The following is an 18,122-nucleotide window of genomic DNA, read 5'->3' as shown; positions in this document are numbered from 1 at the left end:
GTCTTGACCTTTGACACCAGAGAGAAGAGATGAACTGAACACTTAGAAAAGCTCGAGCCTCAACAGGAAAATTCATAAACGCATCTTTTACTGACAAAGTCTCTGACCCTCATCAGGTAAAACTCTCTGTCAATCAATAAACACTGTGCTGACACAGAGGCACGTTGAACTGGCCATAGAAAAAACAACTGAAGACATTCGTCTGGTAATTATGATCTCCATGTAGCATAATAACGACTTGTAATGAGAGAAATATATCACATAAATTCTAGAAACATTTCACTTCACTTTTCAGTTCAGTATTTTCCAGCTCATTTCATGGAAACTTTCCTCATAATTTCCAAAAACTCAGCTGGTATTCAGCTGTTAATTGCCAGGATATTTCCAAGAAAGGGCTACACAGTATTACAAGGGAAATTAAGACTGCAGCTCAGTAACCCTGATGATGGTGATGTGATGTGTTTGCTTCAGTGCTGCCGACCTGTCAGCCTGAACAGCGTGGCCTTGCGGAAACTGTTGGTGTGTCTGTATTTGAGCAGGTGGAGGTGAAGCAGCGTGGCGTGCAGGAAAAAGCTGGGCTTCGCGTGGGACTCCAGCGAGTCGTAGCCGGGGATCCAGGTGTTCCTGTGGAGGATGAAGGTGGCTCCGTCCCAGAATGCCTTGCTCTCCTCCCACTTGGCCAGCCTCAACTGGCCACTGGGGCTCACATACAGGAAGTAGTTTGGTCTGTCAGCTGCCTCAAAGGAAACCCGTGATGTGTCTGTGTAGATGAAAACAAAAATGATTAGTCAGTATGCCAGGAAGCAGGTGAAGGAACATAGGAAAAAACACTGAGAAGAAACACAAGCATTATGTGTTTGATATATTAAATATGAACATATGATAAAAGGACTGAGCTTATGTGTTTCTGTTCAACCTGAACGCCCTGCAATGCCTCACATCCACTTATGCACACACACACTCACACATCAATGGTAGCAGAACTGATTGTGTAATGGGGATGAATGTCTAGTATGTTAGCAAACATTAGACAGGAATGAATTTGAGAATGAAAGGAAAAATTGAATATATATGCAATGGAACAAAATGTGGCTGAAAAAGATCCAGAGTGCAGCGGTATCTCAGTAAATCTCAGTAAACAGTGAGAGCAGCTTGTTTCAGTCTTGGCTTGCTGACCAGCTTGTAGCTCAGGTTGCAACATTAGCATTTTGGCGATCGGATCTCTGAGCCCGTCTGCCACTGGAAGTCAATGGAGGGCCATCTCCTCCATCAGTGTTTTCACCGGGACACTCAAATCATTCCAAACACTGTCGAACGCAGAGGAAACAGAGGAAGAGGAGAATGCCAGCAGAAAGAGTTTCTCTGTAAAACGCTGTGCAGACGGAGGCAGAACGGCCGGAAAACAGGATGACAATGGGACGATCTTCTGTAATATTAAGATTGAGAGAATTGGCGGATGTGTGGCTGACAACACCAAGCTCACCTGGACATCAAATCTAAGAACTTCTCAATAACCTAAGAGTAAGGTATAAAAATGTCAGTTGGCTTTTCCTCCTGTAAGCATTGTGGTTAAGGGAGTGGTGTTCTCAGAGAGAAGGTCAAGTTAGATGAGAAAACATAGCACTGTCGTATCTACACACCGATCAAACGTTCCCAAACTCCACTACACAAGTTTCCTTTCATGCACTGATACTGTATCTACTGTATCCTGCATTAGTGAAGCAGATAGTGACACTAAATGACTGTAAAATAAAACTATAAAGTTTCTCAACTAATCACAAGGTTCCCACACTTGCTCAGACATCAAATTCAATGACAATTACATGATTTTCAAGGTCGTCTTCAAGGAAATTCCCACTAACTGCTCTTGTCAATTTAACAGATAATTTCAGTTATTAGTTGCAGCTAGTTCTTCTGTCTATGGCAATTTACACTATATTATTATAAAATATTAAACTCCTTTGCCTTTGCTGTGTGATATTCTTTGGACATTTAAAGACTAAAAAAAATGACATATTCAAAGGGAAAAATATTAATTAGATTGGAGCTGTCTCATTTTTAATCCTGGTCTTGTCAAGACAAGAAGAAATTCTTTTTTATTTTTGGTTGCTATGGCAACACGTCTCAACCACAGGGTTTTCCTCTTAAGTGTCTGTACTCCCAGAGAGAGGGAGAGAGAGAGCTGAAGCACGTGAATTTAGGTTCTGCTGTGAATCTAAAAATAATATTTAGATGATTGTGAGTCGGTTGAATTAAATCTTTTCCAAAGCAAAAATTAAGAAGAAGGCTGTGGAGAGAGGAGGAAGAGTGTTGCGCAGAAGACATAAATAATAATAATAAATAAACAAATAATTCCAGAGTCAGTTTTTGGAGTGACAAGAATCATGTGCTGTAAATAAAGTTAACTCACCATGTGGTCGGGCTCTGCTGAGGCCCGGTGTCATCATGAACTGTGACAAGATGCCAGTGGTGGTGGTACTGCTGAGGTTGGCCTGCTGCAGGAACACAAAGCCGCTGGACCTGCCGGCTACCAACACTGTGGTCTGATCCCTGAAGGCGACGAGTCTGAACGGGCCTTTACCCAGAACTACAGACAGGAGGCCACGTTAGTGCTGCAGCGCGTTAATGCAGTTCTCGCTCATATACAACAGATCACACATACTCTAAATCTGTGACGAATGAATTTAAGATAAAATGACTAAAATGAATAAAAATGGTCAACAATTACAACATATTGATTAATTACAGATGATCAAGTCTGAATGATGAGTTTTAGTCAAGTAGCTTCTTCTAGGTCAGAAGAGAAAATGTCATACCTTTGTTGAAGAATTCACAATCATACGCTGCAGAGAGAGGGGAGACAGTTAATGATAATAATAAGGGTAATAAACATTTCAATCAGGTTGATAATCAAGTGTTAATGTGTTAATGTGGTACACCATCATTTTACAGAGCTTATAAGCTGCTACAGAAGGCTCTACTAATGGTTAATGATTTATTAATGTTTCATGAGTTTTTAAGTTAAATTCTTATGAAAACTGATTTCAAGGAGGATTTCTACAATCCTTCGTGGTACAGAGAAGTAACGCAGGTTTTTTGCTCCTTTAATTTTCTGCGTTCTGACTTACGGCACAAAGAGGGCGAGCGCCAGTCGACAGGAACGCCCTGGTGGCAGCATCGCTGGGCGTACGCCGCCACGCTGGTGCAAAAACACTCACAGTCCCCTCCTCTGCTGCAGCCACATGTGTCTGCCAGGCAGTTCATGTAGAACCAGGTAACATCCACCTGAACATGAAGAAAAAACAAAACACTTTCTTTCACAAACCTCAAGGATTTGTAGGAATTGGATGGAGTTTGGTAGATTATGAATACATGAGATGGAGAGTTAGGTTGTTTGTTAGCTGTAAAAGACAGTCAATGAGCAGAGCAACATGACATACCCAACAGATCTCTAAAGAGCCCGAGCTGCAGGATGGAGGGCTGCTGTTGTACAGTTACTCACCACTGGGTGGCAGGCCTGGAAGACTTCACTGAGCAGGACGGCACACTGCCGCTTAGCAAAAGGCTCTCTGAGTGGACTGAGGCTGCAGGGGTGTCTGACATCTGGACTGTTCACACACTGAAAACACACACAAACACAGTGGTGTTAAATGACATGTTTTTATTAGAGGATGAGTAGTAAGGACTTAAAAATAATTTTCTGTAATAAGATTTCTATACATTTTACAAAGGAAAGGGAAAAAACAAACAACAACAACACAGTATGGTTTTAAAAGTGTTTTATGTATAAAAATTAAAAAAAGGTTTTTCTTACTTATAATAATTACTGTCATTAAGAATTTCATAATGTAAAATGTCTCTATGGGTTAACTATTCTCACACATCTCGCTCCACTTCAGTTTGTTAATGTGTGTTGTGTTACACACACATATTGCCTGTGTGTAATGTTTCTAGATTTAGCTCCAATCCCTATTTTACTTTGACAAAAAAATCTAAATAAATCTTGAATTTTAGGATCAAACACCTTTTTTGAGTTAAAAGGAGTTAGGTTTTTGAGTTAGGTTCCTCGTTTGAATTTGAAACAATGGCAAACATCATTTCACACTGTGAAGTGCTGGAACAAGCAGATACAGAATAAGAAACTGTTATTTTACTTCAAAGCTACTTTGTTGAAAAATGTAACAGTTGACACTCACCTCTGCTGCAGTCCAGCTGTTTCCAAACTCCTGTGGTGTCGGGGAATCGATGTTGTCAGGCGTCCGCATCTCGTTCACCGTCTTCAGGTCGAAGTTTCCACACAGCCCACTCAGCTTCCCCTGAACACATCACCAACATCTCTCTCCATATCATAATCTCCTTACTGTCATATCTTCTTCACCTAACACACTGAACCTCACTGTCTATTGATGTTGATCGATGTGATCAGCATTGTTGCAGTACAGTGTCTAATCACTAGTGGCAGCACTGAGCACACCGCTGTTTGTTTTATGAACATCTGTGTGACTAGAATTTTCAGGTTTTCTCTTATTTCTACCATAAAAGCAAACAACAAATCATTCAAATATCTAATAAATCAATCTTAACTGAAGGTCCACTTACTTCCTTGTTCCCCACCTTTCAACCACATCACATGGTCTTCATCAGGAGATGGAATTTGCCAGCACAGATGAGAAGTCATAAGAGTGCTCATAATGCAAAGATTTAACACCTACAGTTCTATGATAACTCAACATACTCCATCTGCTGATGACAACCATGTGATAGGGTCGAAAGCTCTCATACAAGCAAGTAAGAGGACCTTTAGTTGAGGCTGTTTTGTCAACTATTATTTCAAGTCAAGCATAAACTGTCAAGCTCAGCTTAAAATATTATTTATCTTCATCAGGGAGGACAAGGGGAGACAAGAGCAACGGGACTGATGGGAAATGTGTTTGTAGTCACTCTAGATAAGAGCTTTGGCTAATTGCTCCAAATGCAAGCCAGAGAGACACGTCACAGAACCGGGGTCCCTACCTGCCAGCGAGGTCCGACCTGGATATGGACTGTGGTCTTACGGTCCCAGAGGACAGTGACGTCTTCCTCAGGGAAGTGAATCACTGTGAAGTATCCAGCCGGCCAGATGAACATCCTCTGCTTCCTGTCAATCACACTGGATGGATTCTACATAGGGAAGTTGAATTTTACAGAAATATTCTCAACTGTTATTCTCATGGTGACTTAAATATGACAATAACTTCCATATTCTATATTTTATGTTTATTTCATTTAAATGTATGAGATTATACTGCAAGTGTGCTGCTGGAAAGCAGCATTATTCTTTTAAAAAAATCTAGAAAATGTATTGAAAGTGTCTCTTACTGGCTTCCCAGTGTCATCATCAAATGCTACGAAGGATCTTCCGATGTTGATCAACAGCGATTTCCTGCAGATGACTCCGCTGTCGAAACAATCCATGTTCTCCGCTGAAACACTGAGCATCACATCTGCGCTGCTCTGTGGAAGAGATCACAGAAAATATATACTGTAAATGACAGCAGTGTTTGTAACTCTATCAGTTACTTCAGAATAAAAGTCTGTTTTAATTAACCCCCTGAATTTATCATTTTAACTGCACAACTCCAAATTTCTTTACATTTTGATGCTTCTAAAATAAAAAATGACAAAAATGACAAATTAGCTGATGTTCCATTTTATCTTTTAACCCAATAAGAACAGGTCTGCTACATTTTACTCGTTTTACTTTTAAGGACCAGCGTGTTGGATTTAGTGGCATCTAGTGGTGAGGTAGTAAATTGCAAGTAGCTGAATACCCCTCCCTTTCCAAGGATGTGGGAAAACATATGGTGGCCTTCCGGTGACGTAAAAACGTCTCTCGAGCCATTGTTTGGTTTGTCCATTCTGGGCTACTGTACAAACAAGAACAACATGGCAGGCTCCATGAAAGAGTACACACTCCCTATCTAAGCTACTTTGTTTCAGGTGATTATACATAACAAAAAATTATGAATATTATATTCCATCTCTGCCAATAGATCCCCTAGATCCTACACACTGGTCCCTTAATACCACAATAATTATCTGACCTGTCAGTACAAGAAAAGGTCCTTATTTACTGCAGAGATCAACTTTTGTTGCATGGGGAAATTAAGTCCAGGTGAAAATCTTATATAGCTCATATTTTTCAATAAAAAGCTGATACATCTCCCAAAGTACCCCCCAAAAAACAAAAACTAAAAGCCTTAAGTGTACAGATGAATGGCCAGTGGGTTAAAATATGCAAAACCAGTTTTAGTTCTTTTACCATATATAAATACTTTCAATACCTTTACAAGATAGACTTTGCAAGCACCAACATAGTCAAACAGTAGGCCGTCAAACGTCCTGTAGTGGCGATCACCGTAAGCCGTGCACATGGATGGACACGGACGAAACACACACTGGAACGTCCCATGCTGGCAAACACTACAAAGACAGCAAAGCTCGAGTGATTCAGCATCAACTTGTTCCCACTTAGTGCAAGGACATTTTTTTCATGTCTAATGGCCTCCTTTTGTCCCGAGCCTCAGGTTTACAGCCGGCAGAAAAGTGGCCAGTGAATTGTCAAAGGCTGAATCACCGCTCATTGCGCTATTAGGCTGTCATCTACATCTACTTGGCTATGGCTTGAAGAGGAATTGGAGGGATGGGAGAATGACTGAGATCACTGGGAGAGTGTTTCCTTTCACCAGTTCATGAACAGTCTGAAGCAGAGGGAATCAAAGAGTCATACAAGGGCCCGCTCTGTTTTCCAGGCCTTTTTTCTGTCCTGTGATAGCGGAGAATTATGGATATCAGGTGGCCACTTTTGCTGCTCTGACAATCTCAGGTCTCATCGCTTTCAGGCAAGGATCTGACTTAGAAAAAATTAGTAACGTTGTTGGAGATTTGTCTTAATCCTGACAGATATTGTTGGCAGATGATTGATGAGGGAAATACAAATTAGTACACCAAGGAAAAATGGATGATGACGCACTGCAGGAAGGAAGGAGAACTGAATTGAAGGGTAAAGATAATGTGGAAACAGAGACCAGATGTTGTATTTTAATGAACAAAGTTGTGTAAAAAACGTAATCTGATTTTATATTTGGCTGTGTCCCCACAAATGCATGAACATACCACTGATGGCAGGGGGAGGAGACTCTGTCGCCTGGGTAATACTCCTTTCCTTTCCACAGACAGGGGCAGGCTGCAGGTTCAAAGCACTCATCTCCATGTTTCAGCAAGCTGGGAGCAAGCACACAGATTTGGTTAAGGATAAAACTGTTTTAAAGCTCTTTATTTACTGGTACGGAAAATCAAGCTTGAATGTTGCGGTTTGAGATCAACACATTCTGATGCACAAATATGTTTTGTTGGTTTAAACCCTGAAACTGTATCTCCTTAACCTAGGCTTTTTTCAATTATTATCACGAAAGAGTGAAAAATGTCCCAGAGTTCATATTCAAATTGTTTGTTTTGTCTAACAAAAAGAGAAAAAACAGTAAATCCTCAGATTACAGAAGCTGGAACCAGAGGATGTTTCACATTTTTGCTTGATAATTGACTTAATCATTATATTGATCATGAAAATTGTTGCCGATTAATTTTCTGTCAATCAACAAATGACAAATCAAAACTGTGAAGGGGGGATATATGTAAGTTTTCTCTGCCACTGATCATAGTTTCCTGCTGGGAGCAGGAAAGCCAAGAGCTTCAGCCATTGTTACACTTACAATTCAAGAGGTTATAATACGCCCTCTGAGCAGCGCTACGTCTTCAGGGCAGACTGGACAAGTAATGTAAAGAGAGGGGCTGACCAGGCCGGGACTACCTGGTTAACATGCTAACCTAATCAGACTTTACCATAGAAAAAGCTGATGTGAGTCATTTAAGGGTTTTTCTTACAAACACTGACAAACAAAATCATTTAAGCACGAAGACATCTTTAATCAAACTTTTCACCATCGGACCAAAGGTAATCAGTGCATGTAGTTGCACGTGAAGATCGATGTAAAGCCAAGCAGAGCAACAATACACCTGGATGAGGTGTTCATTCAAATCATGAATAGGCCGATGATAGAGCCTCATATCTCACAACACTAATGCGAAGCTGTGGCCGTTATTGTTCAGGAACTATGGTCTAACAGGATGCTATCAAGTTATAACATAATCGTGATTTGGAGCTCCTGTGTTCATCTCTAACCCAGATATGAGGACTTGTCTTTTGCCAAGAGAATGACAGAGGCAGAGCCAAAGCAGGTTAGCTTCCAGAGCAGAGCGATGCCAGGAAATGAGAGAGAATTTCAGGGATGGGCGACTGTGGATGAAAAGCGGTAACACTCGTTGGCTACATGAGAAAACCAGACAATTAGGATTCTCAGAGATAGAGAGAGAAACACTCTTTGTCTGGATCCCTCCATTTTCTTTCCACTCTGCGAGACGAAGCTGATAAGTATCTTGTAATATCCAGGGTTGAGCTATATCCACTGGCGAGGCAGCAGACAATGAAGTGACATACTGAATGGTCCCGCCGCAAACCTCAGGTTCATCTGAGTAGAGTTACACCCCAGATAAAACGGTGTTAACAGCTTCCTTTATCCCCCCGCCAAGCCACTGTATCAATTACTCCGATCAAAGATTGTAAAATCATTCTTTCTCCCGACTTATGTGCACATCATGAATAAATCCTCATAAACACGGCTCTCATTTTGATATTTCATTTTATCGGGCAAGGTAAAAGTGACTGAGGAAGATGTAGCTGCATAGTGTGGCAAATGGCGGTCAGGCGGCACGGTGGGTCGAATGCAGTCTGTGATGCATCTGGTGCAGTGCCAGGTTATGCAGACCCACTGGAGATCACACGTTTAATTATCCAAGGTAACAAAAGTGGAAAGTGTCACATTACTGTCACTAGCCTTCAGTATCTGATGAGGCTTGGACCTACGTTATGAATGTCAGATCTAACAAATCATTCCATGTGCTGCTAAGTAGGCCAGTGAAATAAGTAGATAAAATTTTCCATGATAAATAGTGCGGGGAAAAACTTTGCATGTCTTCCCCATTTCTGCCAGACAATGAGAAATAGTCTGCTTCCTCTGAATGGCCTCATCGTTTTAAGTTGTTCTTAGTTGTTACAGATGATAATAATAATAATAATAATAATAATAATAATAATGATGATAATAATAATAATCATGATCATAATAAGCTTGAGATAAAATAAGATAAAATTAAGAATGGACAATAAAATAATAAATGAAATAAACAGTTTAAAATGTTTTACAAAATTAGGGACGAGTGCGACAATGAGTTACAGAACTTTCTAAAATGATTAAATGAATCGATAAAATAAGAAACAGGAGAATAATAATAATAATATAATAATAGGTTTGAGAAGTAAATTCAAAATTTGTTCTAATTCTGCAGATCTAAAAAACATTCAGTTCTCCCAGGTTTTTTTGTAGCACTCAAATGTTTCCAAATACCATTGAGTCATGTCACCTGAGAGGTTTGAGATTATCTTGTGTACGTCCTTATTCTGCATCGTATCACTCTCTACTTGTTTGTAACATCCCAAAACCCCTCCAACCAAGCAGGCAACAGTTTTTTCCGTTGTATGTACATACTGTAACCAAAGCCAAATTCCCGAAATGCTGCATGCTGGTCCCGCGTTGCACCTGAAAGTCCAGGTTCATACGAGTTCAGCTGGGCTAATTGACACAGAATGAGGAATGAATGAATGGTCTACATTTTTATCATAAACAAAGTGTGCCATTGTGAATGAAAACACAATGGGTTCTTCTGTCAGCACCTCAGCTAATTATTTCCCATTAGAGGTTTTAAGTCCTGCTGCAGATGAATACCTCACATTTCAGTTTGAGTTAGGATCTTTTTTTTCTGTTTTCATGGTAATCATCTGAGTGTTGTACTAATATGACAGAGCAGGCAGCTGCTTATCATCTGCTGTCTGTTTTCCAAAGGACCATCTGAAGATGGAGCACTGAGGTTATTGCAGGCCGACAAATACGACAAATACGACAAATACGACGGATAAAACGCAAAACAGAAAAACCTTCTTAAGACATAAAAATGAGAATGTAGTAGTGGAAGTAAGTACATTTACTCAAGTATTGTACTGTAATTTGATGTACTTGTACTTCACTCGAGTATTTCAATTTTCTGTTGCTTTATACTTTATACTCTACTACAACTCAGGGGAAAATATTGTATTTTTCAGTCCACTACATTTATTTGATAACTTTAGTTAATAGTTACTTTACATATTAAGATTTATAAAACACAACGATAATTGGTTGAGAAAGGATCGGTCAGCCAATCAGAGGAGAGCCTCTGAGGCTCTGTTTTCTGAGTGACGCAGTAAAGGCAAATAAGAAAGTTCAATCAGCGCTGGAATGAGCCGATCAGACAAAAAAATCGCATCATCAAAATCGGACTAAAATTCTCCGGCTGGATTTGGTGTGGAGCTACCGAAGCCTTGGGCCTGGTATTGGTTCAAACACCCGGAACATCTGGTGGCGTCGGGGTGACCGTCCATAGTGTTCCAGTGTTCAGATTTAATGCAGTGGAGTTGTGAGTGAGTGGTGGAGTCCACTGCCCCTGCGTCCAGCTCACTCTCCTTCGCTGCTAGACCCTTCAGGCGAACTGGTACTGTGCCAGTGAGCATTGAGGCCAAGGGTACATGGCTGCAGAATTCAAGGCCATCAGGAACAACAGGGAGGCGGGTGATCTTGGGCAACAAGAGTGGAATCTGGCGAGTGGATTACCAGGAGAAGTAGCTGTCTGCTCTTCCATCGCTGACTTTAAATGGGATTGATTGGGACTGCAGACGAGAGACCAGCGGCGACGTTAAGGTGAATGCAAGCAAGGAACTTTTACCAGCAGCAGCATGACGACGGCGGATATGTGGTAATGAAGGTGGAATTATACTTTGTCTGGGCAGCAGCTATGGAAACAAAGCCGTCAAGCAGTTACTCAATCTCAAGGCAGTATGTGTCCAGACACACACACACACACACACACACACACACACACACACACACACACACACACACACACACACACACACACACAGACATGATAAAAGCTGGTTTTCAGTCCAAGTGTAATTCATAAAACATCACAAGTGATAAAACAGGAAACCTAAAACAGCAAGTTCAAAGTAAACACTTTTTTTCAGATTCCGCCTCAAACACGTAAAACATGTCGTACATATACAAACTTTTTTGATCTTTCTGCTAGTTAGTGATATAATCTATTTTTAGTTTTCCAGTATCACCACATCATGTTGTGTCTAAGAGAACCTTTAAATCGTCTCCCTGTCACTGCACTTATTAATACTGCTGTCATCAGCCTGAATGAGATCTTTGTGTCCATGTTTACCACAAATTAGTTCACAAACGATCAAGTTTAAGGGAGTTTTTTAACACCCTTACTGTGACTGGCATTTTGGAAGTCAGAGTTGACCATAAAGGTCGTTATGCTTGTGGACAAAAGGATTAAATGAATCACGCCAGTGAGGTCAGCAGAGATGACGCAGGGTTGAGATGACCACGAGGCATCTCCATATCTGACTGACCTTTTCTCTGTGTCACTGTGCTTCATGATGTTAGACGATATACTGCACGAACCTGGTGCTATTTATAGACCAGGAATTACAAGAGGAAGGGGGAACCTCGGTCATAATGCACATGTTTCATTTCTAAATCAATCAAAATATATTGTTACGTTTGGTGCTAAAAAAAACATTCTTTACTTCAAGAGATTTTTGTTAAAACTCTGAGCTTTTTACTGTGACAACAAAATATAATAGACTATAGATTACTACCTACTGGCGAACTGCACTTCTTCTTTTAGGATATGGCTTAGCTTAGTTTATTTCATAGTAAGTACGTTTACTAGATTAAAAAATATATCTGTTTGAGGTCATTCCGATGTAGTGTGGACATTAGAGCATTAATTTTCAACCATATTTTTTGATATGTTTTTATGTTATATTGTTATTGGATTTTTCAAATATTCAGATCAATATTAGTCACCTGGGTTTGTTCAGAACGTCGGGTCTCGCACAACGATGACACAGTAGTGACGATTCTCTCTGACCAATCTGAGGTCTCCAGTGTTTTCATGCCGCTTTTTGGTATCAGTGGAGCTGATACCAAAGACAGTACCAGGTACCAGGTAATATCCACAACCTTTGCCTGATGGAGTCGAGTGGAGCTGGTACCATGCAGTGGAAAAGGGCTATTAGTGTATTGAGACACCTGTCAATCAATTTGCGAATCATGGCAGCTTCTTCACCTGTGTTGTGACACTTTTGTTTACATTTAAAACATGGATTGGGCTTTTCGGTATCTGTGTTACCAAATGCCTTTGAAGGTGGATTATTTTATTATTTTATTATATCATTATTCATTATTTTTATATATAATATTCTTGCATTTTACTTTTTAGTTTTGTGTTCTACATTTTGTATTAAATTTTAACCACTTGGTTTCACATTTTATCTTGATGTGTTATGCTTGTTCTAGAGCAGTGTAGATGTTGTTACAGTGTAGAGCTACCATCAGTCAGCTATGAAACCTGTGTCATAAACCGGTACATGTTTAAACTGACCCCTGCCTGTTCATATTGTAATCGGGATGACTCCTGGTTGATGTCGCAGAATGAAACCACTTAACCCTCTTTTCAGGCCGACAGCCAGAGGGGATTAAAGGGATCGGATGACTGTAATCTACTCCGTGATGTCTGTCCACCTCATCTACTGGTTTTAGGGACTTTTGTGCACCGGAGATGATCTGGAGTCCGTTTAAAAGCATGTGGCTGGTATTTCTTTAAATCTCCACATATCAGCACGTGGCTTGGAAAACGTCTTTCAAATTAACTTTCTGACCAAGCTGAACAAGTTAACTTTTAAAACCTTTGAAAACTAATGGAACACATTCAGTGCATCAACCTTAAAAACACTGCAAGAAAGTTTTGCAAGAAAAACATAAAATGGTGGGAAATATTTACAGCAAGATTTTAGTGTATAGCAACCACAATCAATTTTGCAGATCACATGACGCCCCCTGGCCCAAAACAACTCTTTCTCATACACAGTTGTCACTAAAGAACTAAAATGATGGATGGCTTTTTCTAAGTGTCCAAACACTCAATAATTACTCTATATAATCAGAATTAAAGCCATTATAACCAATAAAAATGAAAACAATTTCAAGACACGTGATATTCATGTGTGTGAAGAGTCAGCGATCTCAGCCAGCGGAAAACTCTAATGCTCATGACGTCCAGATCAAAAACAATTAAGCCTGAAGAACCTTAAAATGTTGTTAGTTGTGTGCACCTTGTGAGCATCTTCCATTTTGGATAAAATATCCTGTAGATTTATTCATCCATTGGTTTAGAGGAAAAATATTCAGCACATGGAGCTAAATTGAAGTTTGCTGTGTCTGAAACTGTGCACTCATATGTGATTGTTGAATGTGTCGAATGTGGTGGTGACCAGCATCAGCAGGTAGGGGGATGTTTTTGATCACTGACCAAGTGCCATCCTCCCGTGTCAGAGGATTATAACTGGTTCGTGTGAGAGTCTTTCACTCGTGTCAGTCCAACCTCCTCCTGACCTCAGTGACACCGTCAGCCTGGTCCACTCTACACACAACTCGCACTTGTTTCTTAACCTTTTCTTACTAAATGAAAATTCATGCGCTTTCAGTGCATTTTCAGAACCACATTAATGAGGTTTAGAACCCTTTGAGTTTCTGTAACAACAATTTTCCAACTGCTGTGAGGATTCAAACCAGCAACCTTCCAGCCTCTAACTCTCTGGTCACAAACAAATGAATATGAAACATGTCAGCTCCTGAAAAAGACAACGTCAAGGCCATTCAGCATTGAGGAGGGTAATGAATGAATTGTATGTTGAATGACAGAAATTAATGGCTGTATGTTGCTGTGATAGTATATAGTTGGTAGTGCACTGAATTATTTGTCAATGTGAATTTTCTGGAAACTTGAGTTTGATTAAATTATTCCATTGTAATGTAGCCAGTCATGAACTTCCATACACAACTATTCAGTGTTTGACAAAATAACTACAAGACGTCACTCACCCAGGAGGGCAGGTACATCCAGCCACGCAGGGCTCGTGTGTCGAGCAGGTGAGGTTGAGCAGGTAGGATTCACAGGTGCGCTCACAGGCCACGCCCCTTCCCGGCAGGATGCCGTCCTCCCCCTCTGAGCAGTTCTGGTAAAGCTGACCTGCCGGACACAACCTGTCTGCAAGAATTGATGGAGGAATCACGAGTTAGCAAGATGCTTAAAAACAAGTAAACAAAAAAGTTTACAAGTAAACAAACAAACAAATTCATATCTATTCTCTTTAAAAACATTTTGAAATGAGTGACCTACCACTGTCTGTTGTCTGAGACACCAGTTTACCATTCAGACAGAGCCTGCAGGGGAAAACAGACAGGACTTACATGAATACAGAAACAACATGGGAAGTTGATTTATGAAAATACATGAAATTAAAGCCAACAATGTCTCAGAGACAATTCCAGCGTAGTTCTAGTTTTTACTGCTTTTCAGTATTGTGGTAAGTTTTCTTTACACTGGCCCCAAACTGAGTCGGCCTTTCTTGAAAATATCCACGTAAATACCAGAATAATTTTTAGGAAATAATCATGAACCTTTCTAGGAAATTAGATGGAAAATAAAGTGTTTCTTAAAAGTGTGTTTGAGCAAACTCTCGTTAATTATTACTTATTAACTAACTAACATTAAGGGATGAAAAATGTAAATAAAAAAACAGGCAGAGGCTGGGAGGAGGATCTTACTGAACACCTGCTGACGTCATGATCACATCTCCCGCCTCGTAATCTGCTCCAAGGAAACTACAGGGACACTCGCTCCTGAGAAAACACACCAGGAAAAAAAAACACACACACACACACAAAAAAAACACAGAAGACCAAGTCAGATCAGTGATCCAGTTATTTGAGATTATCAATATAAATTGTTTGTTGCTTGTATACGCACAAGCTCCAGATTTCCAACAGAAATATTACATCCAAACTCGCACATCAGGCTCTGGGTGATGTAAACCAGACGCTGCTCAGTTTGTTTATTATTGAGTGCGTGTTACAGTAACACAGAGAGCGCAACAGGTAAGTGGATAGAGGACAGATAAGCAGGCTTTAAAGTCAGTGCAAAAAGGGTCGAAACCACGGCCAAACCTCCTTCGAAAAACATCAATTTAGACAAAATTCTTATTATATAAAATAAATATATTACAGTGCATCAATGTTGTGGTTAACTGTGTTTAGCGGTGGCTGAGAGCCTTTGTAACATATAGGCCAGCGGCACACATCGGCCTCTGTACTACAAATTCTTTCTCACTGGTTATCAGATATCTGTGTCGTCCCCAGTCCGAGTGGGAATGAAAGGGGGGTTTCACGGTGAATTCCTTGATGTAACTCTATCACATGGTAAGTAAGGCACCGCGCTGCACTAGGATGTAAAAACCTGGGACATTTAAGAGGAATTAAGCTGCATGTCTTCTAGGGCAGAGCAGGCTGAAAGAGAGAACACAATTACTGAGGTCTCTGGCTCTGTAACGTCTGCAGGAAAGACACTATGCTTTCCACTTAAAGGCTGACCTAAACTTCAGAGCAGATACAAATATCACTTTGAGGGGATTTGTTTGGAGGAGTGACTCCAGCCACTTAACCATTTAATAGGATTCACAAGCTTCCACAACACTGCGGCAGACAGAGCTGGAGCTGCTCCGAGACGCAACAGAGACACCTGGTCACAGATTCCCTCCTGCCTCCTGAACTTAACACTGAAATGACGGCATGGATGTTATCGTCAAAATACAGTAAAACATATTTAAATGTTATACAAGAGCATCTGTTACAGTGACAATCATTGTATCTTTCTCCTTGTGTGCTTGGAGACCCCGCCTCCTCAGCCTTACCTGTGCACACAGGTGTGTGTTCGATGGTTGTAGAAGGAGCCCTGAGGGCAGACGCAGCCCTCCTCACACTCCTCCCCACAGTGCTGCGGGACGGAGAGGGCGGAGCAACGGCGCTGGCAGGACGACACGCAGGTGCCGTACTGCATGGTGGCAGGACAGGTGACCGCTGCGGGGAGAGATAATGTCAACGGGAAGATTCAGATTTCAATATTACTTCGTAATTCTGTAAAGATGATCAGTTTGGTCATCTTAAAATACAGTATCACTTGTGATTTGAACTCCTCTTCCGTTAAAAAAACATCACCTTTACTGTCTTTATCAGGTTTAATAGTAGTGCAGAGACTTTTCCTGATACACTGATTGGAAATGGGAGAAAATATTTCTTTCACGTAAACAATTTTATCAAAGAAAGAAACGTCTCACACGCATTAACGTAGCTCTCCCGCTAACACATACAACTATACCACAACAACTCACAACCTCTGTTCTGTTCCACAAACTTATCTGAATCACTGCCAAAGCTATGTCTGTACATTCTGTCTTATGAAACCACGCTGCAAAAATAAAGAAATTAAAAAAAAGAAAAATCTTCATCATTGTGCTGCTGATTTGCAAAAATACAAAAAATAAATGGAGTAAATGGATTCTGAGGTTTCAGGTGAATCTGAGGACAGACAGCCAGTTCACATTAGTTTCTCACATTAGTTTGTTGCCTCATCACATCTAAATATCTGCAGCTTGGTACCACAAAACATCCCCAGTTTTCATTTCAGGTGATTTGATTCTCAAACTGAGTGAAAAATATGATCTCTTGATTTTGTTAAAGCTCCTTCTGATAGTAGACTGTGAACATAAACATTGAGCTTGGGTTTGTTTTTGATAACAGAAAGATTTCTCATTTTCTTTTGCAATTTCCCTTCATCATAATTCATTCATAAATCCAGCGCCACTTACAGGTGAATCCTTGGATAAAACATCAAACTTTGTACGATGAGCTGAGTACTCACCACAGTCGGGTATGTGCGACCGAAAGTCGATGATGACAGAGAATCTGCGGCAGTGTCGAGCGTAGTGGGCCAGGGCAGAGCAGAGGCACGGCGTCCCGCACTTACAGGTATCTGAGCGACACTGCTGGTGGAAAGGTGTCGGACTGAGGTACTCGTGGCAGGCAGAGAACAGATCCTGGTTCAGTACGTCACACATCTCTGAGGCGTAGGCCACTGAGCGGGAAAACAAGCAGGTCAACATCAGGTTACAAGTCAAGTTCTGTCCAACCTCAGGCAACACAACTGGTCATAAGAGGAGGGCAGTTCTGAAATTGAGTTGGTGCCAAAGCAGACAGACGATTAAAAGTATTTTTAAAATGAATCCTAACAGACACAGGAAGCCAATGTTGTGAGGCTTTTTTTGTGTGAGGTGCAAGGAATCAAATCAGGAGACTTCTGGGAGAGACGTACAGGTTTTTTGCAGGAGTCAAGACGTGATGAGATGAATGCATGAACAACCTTCTCCAGATCAGTGAATGACACAAATGTGATTGGAAAACCTTTTTTTCAGGGTCGAATATTACACCATGATTTGAGGCAGAGGGCTTAAATATAAATTTAGAGCAATTGGATTGATTCATTTTCAGGGTCAGCATGAGTAAAAGAGCTTCACTTTACTTGTAATCTAAATCTTTATCTCTTGTCACTTCATATTTCACATTTAATGGAGTGATATTCATAGATACTGACTCTGAACATAAAATATAAAACTGTGAATATCTTACTGTTAACTCACATTCAAACACACAGGAGCAGCTGTAACAGAAAGAGTTAAAGGAAGAGGAGGAACTTACCAGTCTGCTGGTGTGTGTCACAGGGGTCCAGCTGAGGTGTGCTCAGGCTGGGTGAACAGGCTGACGAGACTCTCCAGGCGTTTCCAAACAGCTGAGGAGTGCTTTCTATCATACCTGATGGAGATCTGCAGGAAGACCAGCACAGAGACATGTGCAGTTGCAGTTACTACTGTATCATTTCTCATCCAGATGCTACTTTTCTTAGTGTTTTTAGTGTGTAAAGCAAATAGTTGGTCAGTATCTTTAAATCCCAAATCCGCAACT

The 18,122-nt window shown here is 40.6% G+C and overlaps 1 protein-coding gene across 1 annotated transcript in view; it reads right to left on the bottom strand.

The window, feature by feature from the left end:
* The window catches only part of LOC111223029 (otogelin-like), a 50,255-nt gene that overhangs the window by 16,924 nt on the left and 15,209 nt on the right, over window positions 1-18,122 (bottom strand). The window contains exons 16-30 of the mRNA XM_022746999.1: window positions 17,859-17,983; window positions 17,026-17,238; window positions 16,019-16,184; window positions 14,449-14,492; window positions 14,151-14,316; window positions 7,156-7,263; window positions 6,324-6,462; window positions 5,359-5,493; window positions 5,014-5,160; window positions 4,197-4,316; window positions 3,503-3,619; window positions 3,129-3,285; window positions 2,817-2,843; window positions 2,411-2,587; window positions 482-760 (exon numbers count right to left, since the gene is read on the bottom strand). Of these exons, the coding sequence (XP_022602720.1) occupies window positions 482-760; window positions 2,411-2,587; window positions 2,817-2,843; window positions 3,129-3,285; window positions 3,503-3,619; window positions 4,197-4,316; window positions 5,014-5,160; window positions 5,359-5,493; window positions 6,324-6,462; window positions 7,156-7,263; window positions 14,151-14,316; window positions 14,449-14,492; window positions 16,019-16,184; window positions 17,026-17,238; window positions 17,859-17,983 (2,120 nt within the window). The remainder of the gene's footprint in view (window positions 1-481; window positions 761-2,410; window positions 2,588-2,816; window positions 2,844-3,128; window positions 3,286-3,502; window positions 3,620-4,196; window positions 4,317-5,013; window positions 5,161-5,358; window positions 5,494-6,323; window positions 6,463-7,155; window positions 7,264-14,150; window positions 14,317-14,448; window positions 14,493-16,018; window positions 16,185-17,025; window positions 17,239-17,858; window positions 17,984-18,122) is intronic.

The sequence above is a fragment of the Seriola dumerili genome, unplaced genomic scaffold, assembly GCF_002260705.1.
Source record: "Seriola dumerili isolate Sdu_G_001 unplaced genomic scaffold, Sdu_1.0 BDQW01000011.1, whole genome shotgun sequence".
NCBI lineage: Eukaryota > Metazoa > Chordata > Actinopteri > Carangiformes > Carangidae > Seriola > Seriola dumerili.
The sequence above is the reverse complement of the archived record's forward strand: the minus strand, read 5'-3'. Positions and strand labels throughout refer to the sequence as shown.